Raw genomic sequence first — 26,850 nt, 5'->3', positions numbered from 1 at the left:
GGTTTTAAGTATCTTTGTAGTAATGCTGTCTTCTCTTAATGATGCACTGCATTACCTAATGATAGCTTTACCTTATAATGCCTTAGTTTGTGGTTTGTGATAATTGGTTTGCACAAAAATTTTAACCTTTTTTTTTTCTCGTAGGGTCCAGTTTATGGCATGAATAGGCTTCCACCTCAACAGCATATATATGCATATTCACAACAGATGCACACACCACCAGTGCAGAGCACATCTGCTTGTGTGTTCTCTCAAGAGATGTACGGTCCTCCATTGCGTTTTGAGTCTCCTGCCACAGGAATTTTGTCACCCAGGGGTGATGAATACTTTAATTACAGTATTCAACAGACAAGTACAAACCCACCTTTGCCAGAACCAGGTTATTTCACAAAACCTTCAGTTGCAGCTCATGTGTCAAGATCTGCAGAATCTAAGGTTATAGAATTTGGTAGAACGAATTTTGTTCAACCAGTGCCAGGTGAAGGGATAAGGCCATCTTTGACAGCACCTGTACATACAACACAGCCAGCTCCTTTTAAATTTAATTCAAACTTCAAATCGAATGATGGTGATTTCACGTTTTCTTCTCCACAAATTGTGGCACCGCCCCCTTCCACAGCTTACAGTAACAGCGAAAGCCTTTTGGGTCTTTTGACTTCAGAAAAACCTTTGCAAGGAGATGGTTACAGTGGAGGGAAAGCTGGTCATGCCATTGGGCCTCGAAATACATTCAATTTTGGAAACAAAAGTGTGCCTGGAATTTCATTTACTGAAAACATAGGCCCAAATCAAAAGAATTCTGGTTTTCGTCGAAGTGATGATATGTTTACTTTCCATGGTCCAGAGAAATCAGTGTTTGGAACACCTGCTCCAGAGCTCCCCAATAAGAATCTTGAAGCAGATGGAGGGAGTGCCCATGGTGATGACGATGATGATGGTCCTCATTTTGAGCCTGTGGTTCCTCTTCCTGATAAGATTGAAGTAAAAACTGGTGAGGAGGATGAAGAAGAATTCTTTTGCAATCGTGCAAAATTGTTCCGTTTTGATGCAGAATCCAAAGAATGGAAGGAACGTGGAATTGGTAATGTAAAACTACTAAGGCATAAAACATCTGGTAAAATTCGCCTTCTAATGAGACGAGAGCAAGTATTAAAAATCTGTGCAAATCATTACATCAGTCCAGATATGAAACTCACACCGAATGCTGGATCAGACAAGTCTTTTGTATGGCACGCTTTTGATTATGCAGATGAGTCGCCCAAACCAGAACAGCTTGCTGTTAGATTCAAAACTCCTGAAGAAGCAGCACTTTTTAAAGGCAAGTTTGAAGAGGCCCAGAATATTATAAAAGCCTCAGGAGCAAAGGTAGGCACAACAACAAATAAGGTTATGAGAATTGTAAAAGAACCTACAGGTCATGATAACAAGAATGTTTGGAAATCTGAAGCCAGAAACATGAATTTTGAATTTCAAGTAGCAAACAGAGAAGGGTCTTGGTGGCATTGTAACAGCTGCTCATTCAAGAATGCTGCAACTGCTAAGAAATGTGTTTCATGCCAGAATCTGAACCCAAGCAGTAAAGAGCTCCTTGGCCAATCATTAGTCGAAACTGTTTCTACTCTTAGAACTGGCCCAGAAAGTACTCCAAATAGGTTTGGATCAGTGGTTCCAAAGAAAGAAGGTCACTGGGATTGTAGTATTTGCTTAGTGAGAAATGAACCTACTGCATATAAATGCATTGCATGTCAGAACACCAAGTCTGCTAACAAGAATGGATCTTTATTTCTTCAGCAGCCTTCCTTTAAATTTGGCCAGGGAGATTTTCCAAAGTCTGTTAACAATGATTTCAGATCTGTTTTTTCGATAAAGGAAGGACAGTGGGATTGCAGTGTATGCTTGGTACGCAATGAAGGCAGCTCTACAAAGTGTGTTGCTTGTCAGAATTCAAGAAAACAGAGTGTACCTACTTCTATTTCAGCACCTGCTTTTAAGTTTGATGCTTCAGAGATGAGTAAAACTCCAAAGAGTGGCTTTGAAGACATGTTTGCTAAAAAGGACGGACAGTGGGATTGCAGTGAGTGCTTGGTACGAAATGAAGCAAATGCTACAAAATGTGCTGCTTGTCAGAATTCTGAAAAACTGAGTCTGTCTGCTTCTGCTGATCCAGCACCTGCCTCTTCTAAGTTTAGTACTTCAGAGACAAGCAAGGCCACAAAGAGTGGATTTGAAGGAATGATCACCAAAAAGGAAGGACAGTGGGATTGCAGTGTATGCTTGGTACAAAATGAAGCAGGTACTACCAACTGTGTTGCTTGTCAGAATCAAAGTCAGCCAACTTGTGTTCCAGCACCTGCCTCTTCAGAGACAAGCCAGACCACAAAGAGTGGTTTTGAAGAAATGTTCACCAAGAAGGAAGAACAGTGGGACTGTAGTGTTTGCTTTGTGCAAAATAAGAGTTCTTCCTTAAAATGTGTGACTTGTGATGCTTCTAAACCAACTCATAAACCTGCTGCAGAAACTCCCTCAGCTTTCACATTGGGCCCCAAAACTAAGTTAAATGACTCTTCTGGAAGTCAGGTGGTAACAGGATTTAAAAGTAATTTTTCAGAAAAGGCTTTTAAATTTGGTATCACAGAACAGGGATTTAAATTTGGGAATGTGGATCAAGAAAATACACCCTCTTTTGCATTTCAGAGTCCTTCTAATACAGATTCAAAGTCAACAGTAGAAGGATTTAATTTTTCTGTTCCTGTGCTTGACAGTACATTTAAATTTGGCATTCAGGAGCTGGAAAATCAAGAGAAGAAGAGTGAAAAGTCCCTTGAAAAAGACAGTAGTCTTCAGGCTCAGAGTGTTAGCAGTCAGAAGAATGGTACTGGTGTGATTTTTGGTCAAACTGGAAGCACTTTTACCTTTGCAGATCTTGCAAAATCAACTTCAGGAGAAGGATTTCAGTTTGGCAAAAAAGACCCTAATTTCAAGGGATTTTCAGGTGCTGGAGAAAAATTATTCTCAATGCAAAGTGGTAAAGTGGCTGATAAAGCTGATACTTCTACTGACCTTGAGAAAGATGATGACGCCTATAAGACTGAGGACAGTGACGATATCCATTTTGAACCAGTAGTTCAAATGCCTGAAAAAGTGGAGCTTGTTACAGGAGAAGAAGATGAAAAAGTTCTTTATTCACAGCGGGTAAAATTATTTAGATTTGATGCTGAGATAAGTCAGTGGAAAGAAAGGGGTTTGGGAAACTTAAAAATTCTCAAAAATGAAGTTAATGGCAAACTAAGAATGCTGATGCGAAGAGAACAAGTACTAAAAGTGTGCGCTAATCATTGGATAACCACTACAATGAACCTGAAGCCTTTGTCTGGATCAGACAGAGCATGGATGTGGTTAGCTAGTGATTTTTCTGATGGTGATGCCAAACTGGAACAGCTGGCAGCAAAATTTAAAACACCAGAGCTTGCTGAAGAATTCAAGCAGAAATTTGAGGAATGCCAGAGACTTCTATTAGATATACCACTTCAGACTCCTCATAAACTTGTGGATACAGGCAGAGCTGCCAAGTTAATACAGAGAGCTGAAGAAATGAAGAGCGGACTAAAAGACTTCAAAACATTTTTGACAAATGATCAAATAAAAGTCACTGAGGAAGAAAGTAAGACTTTAGACACAGGTGCTGCCAGTGTTTCGGACATAAGCGCCAAGCCAAATCCTGACACCACTGGGCCGACATTAGAGTGGGATAATTATGATTTAAGGGAAGATGCTTTGGATGATAGTGTGAGTAGTAGTTCGGTATATGCTTCTCCACTGGCAAGTAGCCCTGTGAGAAAGAATCTCTTCCGCTTTGGTGAATCAACAACAGGATTTAACTTTAGTTTTAAGTCTGCTTTGAGTCCATCTGAGTCTCCTGCCAAGTTGAATCACAGTGGGACCACAGTGGGCACTGATGAAGAATCTGATGTTACTCAAGAAGAAGAGAGAGATGGACAGTACTTTGAACCTGTTGTACCTTTGCCTGATCTAGTTGAAGTGTCCAGTGGTGAAGAAAATGAACAAGTTGTTTTTAGTCACAGAGCAAAACTCTATAGGTATGATAAAGATGTTGGTCAGTGGAAAGAAAGAGGCATTGGTGACATAAAGATTTTACAGAATTATGATAATAAGCAAGTTCGCATAGTGATGAGAAGGGACCAGGTATTAAAACTTTGTGCCAATCACAGAATAACTCCAGACATGTCTTTGCAAAATATGAAAGGGACAGAAAGAGTGTGGGTGTGGACTGCATGTGATTTTGCAGACGGCGAAAGAAAAGTAGAACATTTAGCTGTTCGTTTTAAATTACAGGATGTTGCAGACTTATTTAAGAAAATCTTTGATGAAGCAAAAATAGCCCAAGAAAAAGATTCTTTGATAACAACTCATGTTTCTCTTTTGACCACTCCCAGAGAGTCACCATGTGGCAGAATTGCTGTAGCTGTATTAGAAGAAACCACAAAAGATAGGACAGATTTACTTGAGGGTGACGATATAGCAGATGCAGCTTCAGAAGTTGGAGATGTGTCCAGCACATCTGAAACAGCAACAAAAGCAGTCGTTTCTCCTCCAAAGTTTGTATTTGGTTCAGAGTCTGTGAAAAGCATTTTCGGTAGTGAAAAATCAAAACCATTTACATTTGGCAACAGTTCAGCTACTGGATCTTTGTTTGGATTTAGTTTTAATGCGCCTTTAAAAAATCAGAGTGAAGCTACTTCAGTTGTCCAGAGTGGGTCTGAAAGACAAGTGGAACCCGGTAATTGCGAAGAGGCAAAGGATTCTGATGTTAAACAATCTTCAGACAGCAAAGTCAAAAATCTCTTTGCTGCTTTTCCAAAGGAAGAGTTCTCAACTAATTACACATTTAAGACACCAGAAAAGGGTAAGCACTTAGTGAATTAAGCAGAATTTTAATTTTATATTTCTCTTTTTATTGTTTATCTTGATGCTAATTTCCATTTCTTTGTAGGATACTAACGTTTTACTAATAGTTGGGTCCTAAACACAGTGCTTTGTGAACAGTCAGACACATTTGTGCAGATTTTTTTTCTCTCAAAATTATTTTACCTGTGAATGTTCAAACAGTGACAGAGTATGTATGTAAGGTATTTAGGAGATGTTAATAACTGGAAGGTATTTATATCATGCTTATGGCAGAGCATACAAACCCAATGCAGTACTGCAGTTCAGTCATGTACTTGACTCATGAACATTAACTCGAGTCTGTTTCAGTTTTTTTTGTGTGACAGAGACAGAGAGAGACAAATAGGGACAGATAGACATGAAAGTAGAGAGACGAGAAGCATCAGTTCTTTGTTGCGGCACCTTAGTTGTTCACTGATTGCTTTCTCATATGTACCTTGACTGAGGGGCTACAGTAGACCAAGTGCTACCCTTGCTCGAGCCAGCGGCCTTGGGCTCAAATTGGTGAGCCTTGCTCAAACCAGATGAGCCTGTGCTCAAGCCAGCGACCTCAGGGTTTCGAGCCTGAGTCTTCTGTGTCCCAGTCCAATGCTCTATCTACTGCGCCACCACCTGTTCAAGCTGTTTTAGTTTTTAAAGTGTTCATCTTTTATTGTTATTTTCTTGTCATTCCAAAAAACAAAACAAAACATGGTACTGAGATGTTCACATTTTATGTAAGGTAGTCTTGCCTCTATAAATGAGCAAAAAATGAACTTCTTGGCTAAATGAATACAGTATGTAAAAGGCCAAGTTGGTAGATGTTGAGGGACTCTAGGTTTTTTAATTTTAAAATCATACTCACTTTGATTCTCAGAATGTTCAAAAATTAAATACTCTTTATTTTCTAGGATTTAATTTTAGTCTTTTTAGATCTAATCCAATGGCTTTTTGGACCAGCACTCCTTCCTCACAGCCTGAGAACAAAGGTATAGAGCGAGCATTCTCAGTATGAACTGACATCAGTTGCTTTTAGCAGTTGGTAGTCTTTAGCAAAGTAACTGGCTGTATGACATTTAAGTATTTAACACTACAGTGTGCATGTTAAAGAATGCCAGTCTAAAAGCAAGTAACTTTTGACTGGTGGTGTAATGCCTTTTAATGCTATTTTTAAAAATGTACTTGGATTTTATGTTTTCTCACTATTGCATAACATTATTTTTGAGACAGATCTATGGGATCTTTACCTTTTGCAGCCTAGTACTTCGTTACTTAAGCCAGCAACCTTGGGCTCAAGCCAGCGACTATGAGGTCATGTATATGATCCCACACTCAAGCTGATGACCTCACACTCAAGCCAGCAATGTTGGGGTTTCAAACCTGGGTCCTCAGCATCCCAGGTTGATGCTCTTACCATTGTACCACCACTGGTCAGGCTAGAAATTCTTTTTTATAGACCAGAACAGATTGTATGAAGAATTCCTTTTCTTTCCATTTTTTTGTCTTTTTTTTCTTAATTGTCCTTGTTGGTTTTTCAGCTGTAGAAATTATCTTAAATTCTTACAGTACCACTGACCTATAGGATAACAATTTTTATTAAAATTTATCTATTGTGATTGTAAATATACAAAACTGGATGTAACGCTAATCACCTGCCATCCTAGGTAGTTGTTAACTTTTGTTGTGGGAACTAATCAAAGGAGGCCTTGCATTAATTTCATATTTACACTAGTTTTTACTTATGACTGCTTTAAATTTTTTTTAGTCGTTGAAAATGCGTGCATATTTTGCAAAACTTCTTTAGTATGTCAAATATGGTTATGGCAATGCTTTTTAAATTATAGCAATTAATAGTAATTTTTTTCAATAATCCGTAGGTAAGATCAGGATTTTTTTGAAAGATTCTGTGTTCACTAAGGGTTTCTGATAGAACATTAAATTCTATATCCCTAAATGCCTATTACTGATTCTAACTTATTATTATAGAGTTCTGTCCATATCAAAGTCTGTTTTTATCAGCATGCTATTTTTACCTAAAGATAAGTTCCATGATTTTTATTTTCAGTTAGAATACTGATGTTAATATTTACTTTATCAATTTTTTGACTTGTGTTATAGCAAAAGAGAAGAAAAAACCTGAAGACCCTCCCTCAGATGATGATGTCCTCATTGTATATGAGCTAATCCCAACTCCTGAACACAGAGCTCTTGCAAACAAACTTAAACTTCCTCCAACTTTCTTCTGCTATAAGAATAGACCAGATTATGTTAGCGAAGAAGAGGAGGATGGTAAATCTTGTTATTTTAAAAGCCTTCTGTTTATGCTAATTTTAGTAATTGGGAGGTGTGGTTAAATTATATTAATAAAACTTCTTACAGCCTATCACTGCAGATATGTGTTTATCCTAAATGTATGTGTTAATAGTCAATGGATGTAATCATTGAAAGCTGCATTCATTTACTAAGTGGACATTTTTTGGATGGCTACCATGAGCAGGGCAGGTATTTTGAGGTATTTGAAAACTGTCATTTCTTTGAAATCCTGGAGGGCTGCGAGAGCAGTGAGCCAGACAGGGGCTTGATTATGGAAATCTTTGTGTGCCATGCCAGAGTGTTCAAGCCTGAGAGCTAGAGCTACAGAAAAGGTTCAGTAGGACCAGTTGGATAGTGGTATAAAAGGTTGGGTTGTGGGATATGGAGATAGATAGATGAGCTAAAATGATGATAATGCATAGCTCAAACAAGAGGAAGAGAGCTCGATTAGAGTTCTAGCAGCAGAAGAGGTGTTAGGGATAGAGAATTCGTAAAATTGGTTGCTCTTTGGAAATGGGGGATAAGAAAAGTGAAGTTGAGATAATTTCTAGATTGCTGGTTAGGCAAACTTCTTACACTACTAGAAATTCTTTTATTTAACAAAATCAATTATTGCTTTAAGATGAAGATTTTGAAACAGCTGTCAAGAAACTTAATGGAAAACTATATCTGGATGACACAGAAAAATATGAGCCCTTAGAAAAAAATCTAACAGGTATGTTAAGTTAAAATTACAAATTATGTTTTAAGAAAAATCTATTTGCAATGAACGAATCTGATTATTTTTGTAATTACCAATTTTATTTATATAATATGCCTGTGGTTTTAAAAAAATATTTTAAAATAACATGAAGTGAAAAATACTGTTCCGATAGTTCTCGTTTTCATAGATTTTGTTACCTGGGTCCGTAATGTGTACACTTCATTTAGGGCCATTGTAGAATAGTTGAACTTCATCTACTTTTATTTTAATTATCTTTTGCCTGTGTTCTGTGGGATTTTCAGAAAATGAGAAAGAATGTATTATTGTTTGGGAAAAGAAACCAACAGTTGAAGAGAAGGCAAAAGCGGATACATTAAAACTTCCACCTACATTTTTTTGTGGAGTCTGCAGTGATACTGATGAGGACAATGGAAATGGGGAAGACTTCCAGTCAGAGCTTCAAAAAGTTCAGGAAGCTCAGGTAAGAACTCCATTATTTTCCTTTTGGTTCAGTTTGTTTTGTTGATGCAATAAATTAGAATGTTAACAGATGGAATAATGGGTTGTGGCTAGCAAATGGATTAGGCACCTACCACTCAGCTATGTCCAGAGAAGGAGGAATTTTGTTCTACATAGATGACTTTAACAGATCATCCCTCTGTGTATGTTGGGCTTTAGGGAATAGGGTTAGCATGGACTATGCAGATATTTCTAAGAATGCCTGCCACAATACCAGGAACAGTATTAAGTGCTTCATTTTTCATGTGTTTTTACCAGGAACAGTATTAAGTGCTTCATTTTTCATGTGTTTTTTCTAGTGGGCAGAATGGATAGAAAATAGCATTTGAAACCTAGCTTCCTTGACTTATTTTATAGCTTGCTTTGTCAATAATTTTATGGTATGATTCCTTTCTTCTTCTTCTTCTTTTTCTTCTTCTTCTTCCTTCTTCCTTCTTCCTTCTTCCTTCTTCTTCCTTCTTCTTCCTTCTTCCTTCTTCTTCCTTCTTCCTTCTTCTTCCTTCTTCCTCCTCCTTCCTCCTCCCTCCTCCTTCCTCCTTCCTCCTCCTCCTTCTCCTTCTCCCTCCTTCTCCCTCCTTCTCCCTCCTTTTTTTTTTTTTTTTTTAAGTGAGAGGAGGGGAGATACAGAGACAGACTATCACATGTGTCCCAACCGGAATCCACCTGGCAGTTCCTGTCTGGAGCTGATGCTTAAATCAGCCGAGCTATCCTCAGCGCTCAGGGCCATGCTCGAACCAATTGAGCCACTGGTTGTGAGAGGGGATGAGGGAGAGAGGAAGGAAGAGAGAAGCAGATGGTCGCTTCTCCTGTGTGCCTGGACCAGGGATCAAACCTGGGATATCTGCATGCTGGGCTGACGCTCTATCCACCGAGCTAACCGCTCAGGGCCTGATTCCTTTCTTAGCTCAAATGTAGTGATACTTTGAATAGCTTTCCACACCTTGGTGTTTTAATTTGTATTTCACAGAAAGTGGAAGACAAGGTCCCTGTCCAGTAATTTTTTGAGAGTCCTGGAGTTAGCTGTGTATGCAGTGGTTTAATTAAAGGATCTGTGGCTAGAGAGTGTTGTGGTCCAATTCATGGTCTGTGTCTGGAAGAACATAGTCTTCATAGTCTGTGACTGAGGAGTCTAGCAGGCCTCCTTTCTACAGTATTGTCTCACTCTAGGAATGCCAGCTACTCAGTAGGGTTAAACTTACTCATTCAGTGCACATGTGGGTAATTGGCCACCAGCTAGTGTAGTGACATAATTTCTCATTTATAACCAAATAGATTTATGGAAGTTCTATTGGAAGTTCTTGAATCAGTGTCTTCTCATGCTAAATCTAAAGAGTTTTTAAATCATCAACAGTTCCCCTCGACTTCCTAGAAGGGTACAATATGTAATTTCTGTTTATTTCCTTCTCTAATTGCTGGCTGCTAGAGGCTTTATCATGCAGTCACTCATTCAGTAAATAGAGTATTGTACTAATATAAGTTTGGGTTTTGCACATTGAAGCAATAAGATTAAATGTGGCATCACTCTTATGTTCAAAACTTAAAAATAGTTTAACTTAAAGTGTATTTATTGCCTAACTGGTGGTGATGCAGTGGCTAGAGCATTGACCCAGAATACTGAGGTTTCCAGTTCAAAATCCTGAGGTCGCCAGCCTGAGCTCAAATGTTGATGGCTTGAGCGAGGGTTACTGGCTCAGCTTGAGTCACCCCCCCCCCCCCCAAGGCATATAAGAGAAGCGATCAATGAGCAACTAAAATGAAGCATCGACAAGCTGATGTTTCTTCTCTCTCTCCTTCATTTCTCCCTTCCTTTCTCTAAAATAATTTTTTTTTCTTTTTATTTAGATGATTAAATTTAACAGGGTGACATTTTGGTCAATTAGATAAAATAAAAATGTATTTATTGTAAAACAAAAATAATTTCAGCACTGATGCACAAAATGAATTGTACATTATTCTTTCTCCACCTTGTGGTGCTACTTTAACTGATACGCAAGGACATTGTATCTTTTGTCAATATTTTGTGAACCATGCTCTTCATATGTGTTGAAATACCTTATTTGAGATGATTATTGTATTTTTTTTAAATGTTCATAATTTTTATAACTTAATAAAATAATGTATAACATTATCATGATGTTCATTATGTAGCAGTACTGGTGGTTGTTCAAAGATAGCTCTGGTGTAGACATTAAATGTGATAAATCATTGTAAAGATGGAAAAAAATGCCATAATCCCGCCCTTGCCGGTTAACTCTGTGAAGAGTGTCGGACGTGCATCAAAGTTGCTGTTTCGATCACTGGTCAGGGCACACACAGGAACAGCTCATTGTTCCTGTCTCTCTCTCTCTCGCTCTCTCTCTCTCTCTCTCTCTCTCCCCCCTCTGTTCCCCTTCCTCCTTTCTCTCACTAAAATCCATAAATCTGGTGTGAATGAGTTAACATTAGACATAATTGTTGTCAGATCTTCAAGATGGAAAAAAATGCCATAATATATTGTAAGTTTGCATGAGATAACAGCTATTTTCCACTTGGCATAAGGCCATGAGATTTGTCCAAGTTATTGTGTATAGTAAAAGATTATTTCTTTATATAACTGCATACTTTTCCATTGTTGGAGGTACTAAATAGTTTATTAATCCAGTGAAGACAATATCCAGTTTATTTTGCTTTTCTCTAGTTTTATAAACTGGAAGCTTACTGATTTAAGACCATTTTTTTTGTGTGTGTGTGTATGTGTGGCAGAGACAGAAAGAGGGACAGATAGGGACAGACAGACAGGAAGGGAGAGAGATGAGAAACATCAATTCTTCATTGCAGCTCCTTAGTTGTTCTTTGATTGCTTTCTCATATGTGCCTTGACCAGGGGCTACAGCAGACCGAGTGACTCCTTGCTCCAGCCAGCGACCTTGGGCTCAAGCTGGTGAGCTTTGCTCAAACCAGATGAGCCCGTGCTCAAACTGGCGACCTCAGGGTCTTGAAACTGGGTCCTCCACATCCCAGTCTGACACTCTATCCACTGCACCACTTCCTGGTCAGGCTAGACCATTTTTTATTTTTACTATAAATACTTAATGCCATAAATCTCTTTTTTTCTTTTTTTTTTTTTAAAGTGAGGGGCGGGAGGCAGAGACAGACTCCTGCATGCGCCCAGACTAGGATCCACCTGGCAAGCCCCCTACTGGGTGACGTTCTGCCTATCTGGAGCTGCTGCTCCATGTCTTGGCAGCCAAGCTATTTTAGTGCCTGAGATAAGGCCATGGAGCTATCCTCAGCCCCTGGTGCCAACTTGATAAAACAGTTTGAGTCATAGCTCTAGGAGAGGAGGAGAGAGAGATAAGGAGAGAGGGAGAAGGGGGAGCAGTAGAGAAGCAGATGGTTGCTTTTACTGTGTGCCCTAGTTTACTGTGTGCCCTAGTCCTAATCAAACCCAGGACTTCTACACGCCTAGCTGAGCCAGCCAGCCAGGGCCTGTTTTTTTCTTGAATGTTTGCTAGAAGTTGCCACTAAAACCATCTGGGCCTGATAAGGATTAATTGATATGATACATTTAAAAAATATTAATTATAGGCCTGTTCAGATTATTTATTCTTCTTTCTTTTGAACAGAGACAGAGAGAGTCAGAGGGACGGACAAACAGGGAGAGAGATGAGAAGCATCAATTCTTTGTTGTGGCACCTTAGTTGTTCATTGATTGCTTTTTTATATGTGCCTTGACTGGGGGACTACAGCAGAGTGAGTGACCCCTTGCTCAAGCCAGTGACCTTTGGGCTCAAGCCAGAGACCATAGGGTCACATCTGTGATCCCATGCTCAAGCCAGCAACCCTATGCTCAAGCTAGTGAGCTTGTGCTCAAGCCAGTGACCTTAGAGTTTCGAGCCTGGGTGCTCTGCGTCCCAGTCTTATGCTCCATCCACTGTGCCACTACCTGGTCAGGCTATATACATTTCTTATGTGTTTCGGTAGATTGTGTCTTTCAGGGAATTGATCTATTTCTTTATTTTAATTTTTTAAATTTTTTTCAGAGAGAGAGGGATAGATAGGGACAGACAGACAGGAACGGAGAGAGATGAGAAGCATCAATCATTAGTTTTTTGTTGCGACACCTTAGTTCATTGACTGCCCTCTCATATGTGCCTTGCCCGCGGGCCTTCAGCAGACCGAGTAATCCCTTGCTCGAGCCAGCGACCTTGGGTCCAAGCTGGTGAGCTTTTTGCTCAAGCCAGATGAGCCCCGTGCTCAAGCTGGCGACCTCGGGGTCTCGAACCTGGGTCCTCCGCATCCCAGTCCGATGCTCTATCCACTGCACCACCGCCTGGTCAGGCTATTTTTTTTTCCAGGGACAGAGAAGAGTCAGAGAGAGGGATAGACAGGGACAGACAGACAGGAATGGAGAGATGAGAAGCATCAATCATTAGTTTTCCGTTGCGCATTGCAACACCTTAGTTATTCATTGACTGCCCTCTCATATGTGCCTTGACCGGGGGCCTTCATCAATCCGAGTAACTCCTTGCTGAAGCCAGCGACCTTGGGTCCAAGCTGGTGAGCTTTTTTGCTCAAGCCAGATGAGCCCGCACTCAAGCTGGCGACCTTGGGGTCTCGAACCTGGGTCCTTCCGCATCCCAGTCCGACGCTCTATCCACTGCACCACTGCCTGGTCAGGCTTGGTCTATTTCTTTATTTTATTTTTTTAAAGACAAAGGCACTTTAAAAAAAAATTTATTCACTTATTATTTTTTTTACAGAGACAGAGTCAGAAAGAGGAATAGACAGGGACAGACAGACAGGAACGGAGAGATGAGAAGCATCAATCATTAGTTTTTCGTTGCGCATTGCTACGCTTTAGTTGTTCATTGATTGCTTTCTCATATGTGCCTTGACCACGGGCCTTCATCAGACCGAGTAACCCCTTGCTTGAGCCAGCGACCTTGGGTTCAAGCTGGTGAACTTTTGCTGAAACCAGATGAACCCACACTCAAACTGGAGACCTCGGGGTCTTGAACCTGGGTCCTCGGCATCCCAGTCCAACGCTCTATCCACTGCACCACCACCTGGTCAGGCAGAATTGGTCTATTTCATCTGTTACCAAATTTGTGGGCATAACACTATTTGTGAAGTTATGAAGTTCATTAAAATTTAACACTTTTCCCCTGGACCATTGGCTCAATGCATAGAATGTCAGCCTGGTATGCAGACATTCCAGGTTCAATCCCTAGTTAGGTAACAACAGGAAAAGTGACCATCTGCTTCTTTCCCCCTTTCCCCCTTCTCTTTTCCTCTCTCGTAACCAGTGGCTCAGGTGGTTCAAGCATCGGCCCCAGGCAGGGAGCATAGCTCAGTTGGTCCATGTGTTAGCCTTAGGTGCTAGACATAGCTCGGGTTATTTGAGCATTAGTGAGGGGGGGGGGCGGTTTGCGGGTGGATCCCTGTTGGGATGCATGCAGGAGTCTGTTTATCTCCCTTCCTCTCAGCTTAAAAAAAATTACCACTTTTTTTTTTTTTCTTCTGAAGCTGGAAACGGGGAGAGACAGTCAGACAGACTCCCGCATGCGCCCGACCGGGATCCACCCAGCATGCCCACCAGGGGCGATGCTCTGCCCACCAGGGGGCGATGCTCTGCCCCTCCGGGGGGTCGCTCTGCCAAGACCAGAGCCACTCTAGCGCCTGGGGCAGAAGCCAAGGAGCCATCCCCAGCGCCCGGGCCATCTTTGCTCCAATGGAGCCTTGGCTGCAGGAGGGGAAGAGAGAGACAGAGAGGAAGGAGGGGGGCGTGGGGGGTGGAGAAGCAAATGGGCGCTTCTCCTATGTGCCCTGGCCGAGAATCGAACCCGGGTCCCCCGCACACCAGGCCAATGCTCTACCACTGAGCCAACTGGCCAGGGCCAAATTACCACTTTTTTAATGCCCATAGATCAGTAGAATGGCTTCTCTTTTTCTTTTTTCTTTGTTTAGCTTGGTTTGAAGTTTATGAGTTTTATTGACCTTTTCAAGGAATCAGCTTTTGAGTTTGATTATTTTCCCCCTTTTAATTTCCTATTTTATTGATTTCTACACTACTTTTTATTATTTCTTATTCTTGCTTTCAGTTTACTCTTTCTCTAGTGTCCTGTGGTGAAAATGTATACATTTTAAATCTTTTATACATTCGTTCCATTATACAAAGTCCCCCCTTTCTTGCTCTTGCTGGATTTTACATATATGATAAGTTATAGTTTAATTTTTATTTGGTTCATAATATTTTTAATTTTCTTGAGACTTTTTGACACATGTATGTGGACTCTAATAAAACAAAATAGAAACACTTAGAGCAGTGGTTCTCAACCTTTCTAATGCCTTGACCCCACAATACAGTTCCTCATGTTGCGGTGACCCCAAACCAAAAACTAATTTTGGTGGCTACTTCATAACTGTAATTTTGCTACAGTTATGATTCGGCGTGTAAATACCTGATATGCATTATGTATTTTCCGATGGCTTTAGGCGACCCTGCCGGGGTCGCGACCCACAGGTTGAGAACCGCTGACTTAGATAGAGACTAGACAGCTGTCAGAGGGGAGTGTGGTTGGGCGGAGCTGGGTGAAAAAGGTACGGGGATTAAGCAAAGAAAAAGATCATAGACACAGGCAATAGGGGTGATTTCTAGAGGGAAAGGGGTGTGAGTTAGGTAGAAGGGGAAAGGAAAGATAAATGGTGATGGAAAGGGACAACTAGGTAGTAAATACGCAGTGCAGTGTAAGACAGTGTGTTAGGAATTGTGCACCTGAAACTTATGTAATGTTATTAACCAGTGTCACCTCACTAAAGTCAGTTAAAAGATATTAAAGTGTGTAGTTTAATGTTCAGTTATTCTGGGATTTTTTAAAGCTATATTTCTGTTAATTTATAGTTAAATTTCATTGCTAATTGAGAGTATACTTTGTGTGATTTTTTTATTTGTTGAGCTGTGTTTTATGGTCCAGAATCTGTTTTTTTCTCTGTAAATGTTCCATGTGAGCTTAGGAGAAATAAACAGGAGTGGGCAAAAGTAGGTGTGAATTCTACCACCTCATAAAGCCATGGGGCTAACCTGAGCAGGCCACTGAAATTCAGGTTGATTTAGTGATTTTCAAAGACTACAGGAATGTGGAAATAACAAAGGTTGGGAGTTTGAGATCTTATAAAATTTTACCTTAAGTGTACTGTGACATTCTTTTGGGTTAATAAAGGTATTGAAACAATTATAAGCTGCATATCTTTTCCATTTGAACAACTGTAAACCTATTTTTGCCCTCCCTTATATTGCTAATTTAAAAAATACTTTTAAATTTTGTTTATTAGTTTCAGAGAAAGACAGAGATTGATCTATTCATTTAAGCATTCATTGATTGATTTTTATTAATTTAAAAAATTGTTTTTTTTAATTTTTCCACTGATAGAGAAAGGGGGGAGGGAGAGAAGCATCGACTTGTTTCATTTAATTTTATACTCACTGATTGCTTCTCATATGTGTCCTGACTCGGGATTGAACCAGCAACCTCAATGTGCCGGGGTGACTCTTTATCCACTGAGATAAATCAAACCTTGCAGTGTTGGCATGTTGGGACAACATGCTAACCAGATGAGTGAGCTACCTGGCCTGCTATAAATTTTTAAATTTCTGTTACTGTATTTTCCACTGTAAAATTCTCATTTGATTCTTTTTTTTTTTGTATTTTTCTGAAGCTGGAAACGGGGAGAGACAGTCAGACAGACTCCCGCATGTGCCCGACCGGGATCCACCCGGCTTGCCCACCAGGGGGCGACGCTCTGCCGTGACCAGAGCCACTCCAGCGCCTGGGGCAGAGGCCAAGGAGCCATCCCCAGCTCCCGGGCCATCCTTGCCCCAATGGAACCCTGGCTGCGGGAGGGGAAGAGAGAGACAGAGAGGACGGGGTGGGGGGTGGGGTGGGGGGGTGGAGAAGCAAATGGGAGCCTCTCCTATGTGCCCTGGCCAGGAATTGAACCCGGGTCCCCCGCACGCCAGGCCGACGCTCTACCGCTGAGCCAACCGTCCAGGGCCTGATTCTTTTTTTTAATAGTATGTCTATTTCTTTGCTGAGAACCTCTTTCTTTTCATTTGTTTTATGAGTATTTGTTCTTACCTCTTGGAACTTTGTTATAATAGGTTTTTTAAAGCTTATCATTCAACACATGGATCCTTTCACTCCCTGCCAGAGTTGGCTTTTTTGGGAAATTTTTCTATTTATGCCATCGATAGCTCCAATTTTCTGGGCTGCTTTATCACCCTGCTGGGATATGGGGTGAGGTGCTGAAAACCTCACCACCAGTTATCCCTGAGGGTTTGAGATTCTTAACCCTCCTGCTTCCAGCCACCTCTCAGAGGCTTCTTTTAGTTGCCTTTTTTTTGTAAGTTCAATTTGGTTGTAGGTACTGAGAGAGGATGAGTGGAATAGGAGAGATAGGTTATGAAGATGAAGAGTGCTACTCCATTTTGTCTAGAACTTCAAGTCCTCAATTCCTTTAAAATGGGATATATGATCCTTTTCTATCAGTCAGTATTTAATGGTAGTTCCTTATTACTTCCTTTTGCAGAAATCTCAGAGTGAGGAAATAACCAGCACAGCTGACAGTGTGTATGCAGATGAGACTAAATTGGCTGTACCTGTTTCATGTAAATCTGAAGAACCTTATTTTACTTCCCAATCTATTAGTTCACCATCTATTTTTTCTGGAACTGTGGAAAAACCTGTAGATTTGTCTACTAGTAGAAAGGAAAATGATGCAGATTCTACAAGCCAAGGTAAAATTTGATATATATTTACAAAAACCTCCTAGATGTACATTATATAAAGTATACCTGTTATGTTTAAGAAGATAAGAATTTTTAAATGTAGATCCTAGATATTCCTTTTCTTAAAACCAAATTTGAAATATATAAAGGGGCATAAAATATTTGTCATAGTAATGCCTTGCTGACAGAAAATAAAAAAGTATTTTTTGTTAGAATTGTAGCTATTAGGGGATACAAAGCCTTCTGACCCTGACCTATCTACCTGAGACTAAGTGACAGTTTGCTTACATAGAGATTCTCTTTGTAATGGTATGTTTATTTGTAGATGCCCCTTATTTGTGGGGGATATGTTTCAAGATTCCCCTCCAGGGGTTACCTAAAACTGCAGGTAGCACTGCACTGTGGATGTACTTTTTATTTTTTTATTTATATACAGTCATTCCTTGGTTCAAGAATGGTTCTAGGACACCCCCGCCGCAACCCCCACCCCATGCGCAGATACTAAAACCTGTGGATGCTCACGCCCCTTATATGAAATGTAATGATAGTGTTTTCATCACAACCTGTGCACATCCTCTTGTATAGTTTTAATCATCTATAGATTACTCATCATATTTACTATGAAGTAAAAGTTGTATAAATAGTTGTTACTGTATTGTTTAGGGGATAATGACAAGAAAACCGTCTGTATGGTAGGACCAAGTATATACTATAGTAGCAGTGTAACATTTTGTTGTTGCTGAGTTTTTTATGACCTGCAGTTGGTTGAGTTCAAGGATGGTGGGAGATCCTGTGGATAGAAGGAACTGACTATAAAGACATATAATAAAGTTTAATTTATAAATTAGGAATAGTATGAGATGAAAACAACAATCATAAAATAGAACAATTTTAACAGTATACTGGAATAAAAATTTTGTGAGTGTAATCTCTATTTCTGAAAACCAAGAGAACTTAAATGACTAATGGACAGGTAGCCTAGAGTCTGTTTACACCATACAGAGGGATGGTTCACATCCCATATGGGATGGAGCATGATGGTGGGAGGTCGTGTCACTCTACTGAGAACAGCGCACAATTTAGAATTTATAAGTTTATTTCTGAAATTTTCCATTTAATATTTTTGGGCTGTGGTAGACTAGAAAGCAAAACTGCATATAAAGGCATACTACTGTATTGCTTGAATTAAACTGTCACTCAGGTATATTAAAACTGTTTCAAGTATATACGAAGTAATTGTAGGAATATTATACTAGGGTTGTTAAATGTTTATGATACTACAGTTGACCCATGTGTTTGAATTGTGTGGGTCCACTTATATGTGGATTCTTTTCAATAAATACTATAAATATATTTTCCTTATATAATTTTATTTTATTTTTTGTGACAGAGGGACAGATAGGGACAGACAGGAAGGAGAGAGATGAGAAGCATCAATTCTTTGTGGCACCTTAGTTGTTTATTTATTACTTTCTCACATGTGCCTTGAGGGGGGCTATAGTAGATCAAATGACCCCTTGCTCAAGCCAGCGACCTTGGACTCAAGCTGGTGAGCCTCGCTCAAGTCACATGAGCCAACGCTCAAGCTGGCGACCACGAGGTTTCAAACTTGGGTCCTCCATATCCCAGTCTGACATTTTATCCACTGTGCCACTGTCGGGTCAGGCTTCCTTATAATTATTTTCTTAACATTTCCTAGCTTACCTGATTGTAGGAATACAGTATATACGTGTAACATACAAAATATGTGTTCATAAACCTCTGGGCAGCAGTAGACTATTAGTAGTTAAGCTTTTGGGGAGTCAGATGTTATATTGGGGTTCTTTACTGTGTTGGGGGTTGGCACCCCAATCCCATAAATTGTTTAAGGGCCAACTGTACTTAAATGTTTTTTTTTTTTTAACTACCTGCTTCATAAAATTGAGTATTTGGTTATAGTAAATAACATTTAATATGCTTTTACCCTTTTTTATTTCAATTGATATTAGATGGGGAACCTTTTAAAATTGCATTCTGCATATTGTCTTTTACCCAATTTTTTTGAAAAGTAGTCATGAATAAGTCAACTATTACATATATAGGCACTTTAGTCTTAATATACTAGCAGAGGAAGGTCACTTCAGACCTAATACCACATTTTCAGATGAGGGAACTAAAGCATAGGACAAAGCATAGGACTTTAAGGATCATGCAGCTGTACTTTGGCAGAATTAAGACAAGACCCTCCAGAACTTCTGATGACCAATATAAATATACTTTGTGGGTTTTTTTTGGTTGTTGTTGTTTTTTTACACAGAGACAGAGTCAGAGGGATAGATAGGGAAGACAGACAGACAGGAACGGAGAGAGATGAGAAGCATCAATCATCAGTTTCTCATTGCGACACCTTAGTTGTTCATTGATTGCTTTCTCATATGTGCCTTGACCGTGGGCCTTCAGCAGACCGAGTAACCCCTTGCTCGAGCCAGCAACCTTGGGCTCAAACCAGATGAATCCGCGCTCAAATCGGTGACCTCAGGGTCTTGAACCTGGGTCCTCTGCATCCCAGTCCAACGCTCTATCCACTGCGCCACCGCCTGGTCAGGCTAAATACTTTGTTTTTATGAGCTTATCATTTATAATAGAGAACACAGAAAATCTTTATGAAAATGTTCCCTAAAATACTACTTTTGAATGAATGTTTTAGATTATAGAAGACAACATAAAGTAGAAACTGTATATCTGTATTTGATGTAGTATAGATCTCCATATTATTTTTATAAAATTATATTTGGGAATTCCAAGATGGCAGCGGAGTAGGCAGACGCACAGACAGCCGCCTCACCACCAAACTGGATTACAAATTAATTTAGGAACAATCGTAAAAAACCAACTGTAAAGCCAGTAGCCATGGCCACCATCATACCCGCAGGGCCATGCAGGTTTGCATTTGATTCGGACAGACGATAATGAAACAACAGAGCCACGAACTGGTGGGCCATTCATTATCTTTAATCCTAGCTTGCATCCGGCAGGCAAGTAAAAACACACACTGGGCTCCAAAACCCACTCATTGAGGGCTCACAAAGCTACTGACTTATCCGAGTTGCCTAGAATCAAAGGGGTCTACCTCACCAGCCTCATTCTCCTTTGTTCCCCATCTCCTCTTCTCTGCACAAACTCTGCACTAACTGCCTTCTCCTTTAACACTCCGCCATCTTGGCTGCCGCTCTCCTCTCCTCCACGTGGCCTTTCTCTACTCTGCTCTAATGATAATCTCAGGAACCAAGAGCGCAAGCTCCCAGTCTGCCCCCATTTTATAGTGTAGAAATCAAAACTTTCAATCCAATATACAAACAAGGAAGTCTCTGATACAAAGTCACTTATTTGAGGCATAATGGGATTCCTCATGAGAGTGCACCACTTTACATCAAAAAGGGTGAGAAAGGCTTTGTCCTAAAACCAAGCCCCAGGCTACAAGGATCCTGCCTGCCCACAGCCTGCCCCCCAACACACATTAATATCACCTGGGCCATGGGCTTCCACGGGGGAACAGCGCCATCTTTAACAAAGTGAGCATAATATATTTTATCTGCCCAACACCACCTTTGAACTAAAAGAATAGGATTCAAAAATCAAGGAGCACAGAAGAATCCACACTGATCCTGGTAGGGAGTGTAGGGGTGTGGTGGGGGCTCCCCTGTTCCCAGAAGCTAGGGGAGGCTGAGGCTGAGAGTGCAGAAGGGCTCTCATTACAAGGAGAGATATCCCCAAGAGGCGGGAGCCCTCAGTCTCAGATCCGGAGACCCGACTTAGAAACCCAGGGACTGGAGGAGACGGCTGGACAGCATTGAGTGGGGGAAGAGTGAAAGTTCTGTCTGTGGGAAATAGCTGGCAAGCCCTAAAGGGACAGAGCAGAAAATACTGCTCACAGCCACTTGCCTGGGGCTCCAGGGGTTAGGAGGGCTGAGAGGACTGACTGGTCTTGCATGAGGAAAGTGGGGAGAGTGAGACAAACGGTGACGAGGAGAAAAGTGACTGGACTTACCTGAGCTGATCTGCTGACTCATTCTCCAGTGCGGAGGCGGCTATAGCTGGGATAGGGGTTGATCCCTCTGCCCAGCACAAGCCTAAAGTGGAAACAGGTGTGCCACCTTGATAAAGCTCTCCAGCTCCAACAGTGTGAAAGAAACTTTGGGAAGAAAGAAGTAAGGGGGAGGGGCACTGACTCAGGTTTCCAGGGAGAAGTGAGCTATACCTTCTCTTTCATAGGTAGAACGTGCCCCACCTGGGAGAATAACTGGCAGAACACACCTTCAGATTCTCAGAGGTCATACACACTGCATTCCTGGATACAGTTTCAACTAAGCCCCCTGCTGGGATCAGCAAACATAAGCTCCTTGCTGGGTTAAACAAAGAGACAGCAGGCAAATCAAGACCTTAAAGTGGCTCAACTAGTTAAGGAGAATTAAATTCAAGCAACCAGCAGAGGCAGAGGAATAAAGGCCTGGAGAAGAAGCCAAATTAAATAAACTAACCTCAGACCCACAATTCTAACAAGCCTGCAAACCACACACAGAAATAATGGGAAGACAGAGGAACTTAAGCCATATGAATAAAAAAAATCTCCAGAAAAAGAACTGGATGAAATGGAAGTAATCAAATTACCAGGTGCAGAGTTAAAAATAATGATTGTTAGGATGCTTAAGGATCTCAAAGCTACAATGGATGGACTTAATGAGCACCTAAATATAGAAATTGTAAGCATCAAAAAGGACACTGAAATCATAAAAAAAGAACCAGACAGAAATGACTAAAACAATATCAGAAATGAAGACTACACTAGAAGGAATTAAAAGGCTGGATGAAGCAGAGGATCGAATCAGCGATTTCAAGGACAAGATAAGCAAAAGCATGGAAGCAGAACAGCAAAAAGAAAAGAGGATCAAAAAGTCTGAGGAAACTCTTAAGGGAGAACTATGACAAGATGAAGAGAAACAATTTCCGCAAAATAGGGATTCTTGAAGGAGAAGTGAAAGAACAAGGGATTAGAGAACCTGATTGAAGAAGTCATAGCTGAATATTTCCCTAAATTGATGCAGGAAAGAGTCACACAGGTTCAAGAAGCACAGAGAACCCCATTAAAGAGGAACTCAGAGACCTACACCAAGAAACATCATAATTAAAATACCAAAGCTAAGAGATGAAGAAAGAATACTAAGAGCTGAAAGAGAAAAGCAATCAATCACCTAATAAGGAGCCCCCATAAGGATGACATCCAACTTTTCAACAGAAACACTTGAGGCCAGAAGGGAATGGCAAGAAATAGTCAAAGTAATGCAAAACAAGAGCCTACAACCAAGACTTGTTTATCCAGCAAGGCTATCGTTTAAAATTGAAGGAGAAATAAAAAGCTTCCCAGACCAAAAAAAAAACAAAACTCAAGGAATTCATTATAACCAAACCAATGCTGCCAAGAAATGTTAAGGGGCCTGCTATAAACAGAACAAAGCAGGGAAAAAATCTAGTAAAAGAGGAATGCAGATTTAAAGAATAAAGTGGCAATAAACAACTACATATCAATAATAACCTTAAATGTAAATGTATTAAGTGATCCAATTAAAAGAGATAGGGTAGCTGCATGGATAAGAAAACAGGACCCATACATATGCTGTCTACAAAAGACCCACCTTAAAACAAAAGATACACATAGACTGAAAATAAAAGGATGAAAAAAATTTTTCATGCAAGTGGAAATGAAAAAAAAGCTGGGGTAGCAATATTTGTATTTGACAAAATAGACTTTAAAACAAAGACTAGTAAGGAATAAAGAAGGTCACTATGTAATGATAAAGGGAGCAATCCAACAGGAAGAGATAAAACCATTATAAATATCTATGCACGTAATATAGGAGCATGTAGATATATAAAGCAGACTTTGATGGACAGAAAGGACGAGATCAACAGCAATACTATGATAGTAGGGGATTTCAGTACCCCACTAACATCACTGGATAGATCCTCAAGAAAGAAAATGAAAGAAACAGCAGTCTTAATGGACACACTAGGTCAACTGGATTTACTAGATATCTTCAGAACCTTTCATCCTAAAGCAGAAGATTCATTCTTTTCAAGTGCTCATGGTACATTCTCTAGGATAGGTCACATTAGAACATGAAACGAGTCTCAACAAATTTCAGATTGAAATCATATCAAGCATCTTCTCAGATCATAATGACATGAAAGTAGAAATCAACTAAAACTGAAAAACACTCAAACACTTGGAAACTAATGTTATTAAATAATGAATGGGTCAAAAATTAGATCAAGGAAGAAATAAAAAATTTTCTTGATACAAATGAAAATGAACATACTACAACTCAAAATTTTTGTGACACAGCAAAAACAGTCTCGAGAGGGAAGTTCATAGCATTACAGTCAACTTAAGAAGCTAGAAAAGCTCAAATAACCCTGCAACTAAAAGAACTAGAAAAAGAACAGCAAGTAAAGTCCAGAGGAAGTAGAAGGAAGAAAATAATAAGATCAAAGCAGAAAGAAATGACATAGAGGCTAAAAAAATTTACAGAGGATCAATGAAACCAAGAGCTGGTTCTTTGAAAAGGTAAACAAGATCGATGAACCTTAACCAAACCCCCCAGGGGAAAAAAAAAAGAGAGGACTCAAATAAGTAAAATTAGAAATGAGGGTGGAGAAGTAACAGCTGACATAGCAGAAATACAAAGGATTGTAAGAAAATACTATGAAGAACTGTATGCCAAAAAATTAGACAACCTAGGCGAAATGGACAAATTCCTTGAAACTTACAATCTTTCAAAAATCAATCTGGAAGAATCAGAAAACCTAAATAGATCGATTACAACAAATGAGATAGAAACAGTTATCAAAAAACTCCCAACAAACAAAAGCCCTGAGTCAGATGGCTTCACAGGCGAATTTTACCAAATAATTCAAAGAATAACTAACACCTATCCTTCTCAAACTATTTCAAAATATTCAAGAGGAGGGAAGTCTTGCATGCTCCTTTTATGAGGCAAGCATAATTCTGATTCCAAAATCAGGCAAAGACAATACAAAGAAAGAAAACTATAGGCCAATATCCCTGATGAATTTAGATGCTATAATTCTCAACAAAATATCAGCAAGCCAAATCCAGCAATACATGAAAAAAATCATACATCATGATCAAGTGGGAGTTATTCTCGGGAGGAAAGACTGGTACAATATTTGCAAATTAGTTGATATGATTCATCACATAAAAGGAAGGAGAAAAACCACATGATAATATTAATATATGCAGAAAAAGCATTTGATATAATCCAGCACCCATTTATGATCAAAGCTCTAAGCAAAATGGGAATACAGGGGACATACCTCACCATGATAAAGGCCATCTATGACAAACCCATAGCCAACATCATATCCAATGGACAAAAATTAAAAGCAATTCTCTTAAGATCAGAAACAAGACAGGCTTGCCCCCTTTCACCACTCTTATACAACATAGTTGTGGAAGTCCTAGCCACAGCAATCAGACAAGAAGAAGAAATAAAAGGCATCCAAATTGGAAAAGAAGAAGTAAAATTCTAATTACTTGCTGATGATATGATATTGAACATAGAAAACCTTAAAGTCTCATTCAAAAAGCTACTGGGCCTGATAAATGAATTTAGCAAGATGGCAGGATATAAAATTAATATTCAGAAATCAGAGGCATTTTTATACACCAACAATGAGGTGTCCAAGGAGAAATTATGAAGACTATCCCCTTCACTATTGCAAGAAAAATAACAAAGTACCCAGGAGTAAATTTTTTTTTTTTTTTTTTTTTTTTTTTTTTTTTTTACAGAGACAGAGAGAGGGATAGGTAGGGACAAACAGGAACGGAGAGATGAGAAGCATCAATTGTTAGTTTTTCATTGCGCATTGTGACACCTTAGTTGTTTATTGGTTGCTTTCTCACATGTGCCTTGACTGCGGGCCTTCAGCAGACCGAGGAACCCCTTGCTCGAGCCAGCGACCTTGGGTCCAGCTGGTGAGCTTTTTGCTCAAACCAGATGAGCCTGCACTCAAGCTGGCGACCTCGGGGTCTCGAACCTGGGTCCTCGGCATCCCAGTCTGATGCTCTATCTTCTGCGCCACCGCCTGGTCAGACCCCAGGAGTAAATATAACCAAGGAGATTAAAGACTTGTACTTCGAAACTTATAAAACATTGATAAAAGAAATCAAGGATGATGCAAACAAGTGGAAGTGTATGCCGTGTGTATGGATTGGAAGAGTAAACATCATTAAAATGTCTATATTACCCAAAGCAATCTGTAAATTTAATGCAATTCCTATTAAAATACCAATGACATACTTCAGAGATATAGAACAAATATTCCAAAAATTCATATGGAACCAAAAAACATGAAAGCCTCAGCAATCTTGAAAAAGAAGCATAAAGCAGGTGGTATCATACTTCTGATATCAAGTTATACTACTTGGCCATTGTACTCAAAACAGCTTGGCACTGCATAAGAACCAGGAAATTGATCAAAGGAACAGAGCAGAGAACCCAGAAATACACCTTTATTTACCATTGTGGACAATTGATATTTGACAAAGGAAGTAATAGCATGCAATGGAGTAAAGACCGTCTCTTTAACAAATGGTGTTGGGGAAATTGGACAGCTACCTTAAAAAAATGTAACTAGACCACCAACTTACACCATTCACAAAAATAAACTCAAAATGGATAAAAGACTTAAGTGTAAGTTGTGAAACCATAAGCATCTTAGAAGAAAATATAGTCAGTAAGCTCTCTGACATCTCTCATAACAATATATTTTCCGATTTATTTCCACGGGCAAGTGAAATAAAAGACAGGATAAACTAATGGGATTATATCAAACTAAAAAGATTTTGTGGCCCTGGCCGGTTGGCTCAGCGGTAGAGCGTCAGCCTAGCGTGCGGAGGACCCGGGTTCAATTCCCGGCCAGGGCACACAGGAGAAGCGCCCATTTGCTTCTCCACCCCTCCGCCATGCTTTCCTCTCTGTCTCTCTCTTCCCCTCCCGCAGCCAAGGCTCCATTGGAGCAAAGATGGCCCAGGCGCTGGGGATGGCTCTGTGACCTCTGCCTCAGGCGCTAGGGTGGCTCTGGTCGCAACATGGCGACGCCCAGGATGGGCAGAGCATCGCCCCCTGGTGGGCAGAGCGTCGCCCCTGGTGGGCGTGCCGGGTGGATCCCGGTCGGGCGCATGCGGGAGTCTGTCTGACTGTCTCTCCCTGTTTCCAGCTTCAGAAAAATGGAAAAAAAAAAAAGAAAAAGATTTTGTACAGCTGAAGACAGTATGAACAAGAAAACCCGACAAAACACACAATGGGAGAAATATTCGTCAATAAGTCTGATAAGGGGTTAGTAACTAAAACTTATAAAGAACTTGTAAAACTTAACACCAGGAAGATAACACAATCCAATCAAGAGATGGGCAAAAGAAATGAATAGACACTTCTCTAAAGAGGACATCCAGGTGGCCTATAGGCAAATGAAAAAATGTACATCACTAATCATTAGAGAAATGCAAATTAAAACCATAGTGAGATATCACCTCACACCAGTCAGA

General features: G+C 40.1%; 1 protein-coding gene across 3 annotated transcripts in view; it reads left to right on the top strand.

Annotated features, from left to right (window-relative positions):
- Positions 1-26,850, top strand: part of LOC136330933 (E3 SUMO-protein ligase RanBP2-like) — an 87,431-nt gene that overhangs the window by 52,405 nt on the left and 8,176 nt on the right. For 2 of the 3 annotated variants that reach the window (XM_066268559.1, XM_066268558.1), the window contains exons 20-24: positions 145-4,924; positions 7,063-7,233; positions 7,880-7,972; positions 8,263-8,441; positions 17,048-17,255. In XM_066268559.1, coding sequence (XP_066124656.1) covers positions 145-4,924; positions 7,063-7,233; positions 7,880-7,972; positions 8,263-8,441; positions 17,048-17,255 — 5,431 coding nt within the window. Of the gene's footprint in view, positions 1-144; positions 4,925-5,860; positions 5,934-7,062; positions 7,234-7,879; positions 7,973-8,262; positions 8,442-17,047; positions 17,256-26,850 lie in introns of those variants that run through there. The other variant, XM_066268560.1, reaches the window with a different exon arrangement.

This window comes from Saccopteryx bilineata, chromosome 3, assembly GCF_036850765.1.
Source record: "Saccopteryx bilineata isolate mSacBil1 chromosome 3, mSacBil1_pri_phased_curated, whole genome shotgun sequence".
Classification (NCBI taxonomy): Eukaryota; Metazoa; Chordata; class Mammalia; order Chiroptera; family Emballonuridae; genus Saccopteryx; species Saccopteryx bilineata.
Note: the sequence above shows the minus strand (reverse complement) of the source record. Positions and strands in the feature narration are given on the sequence as shown.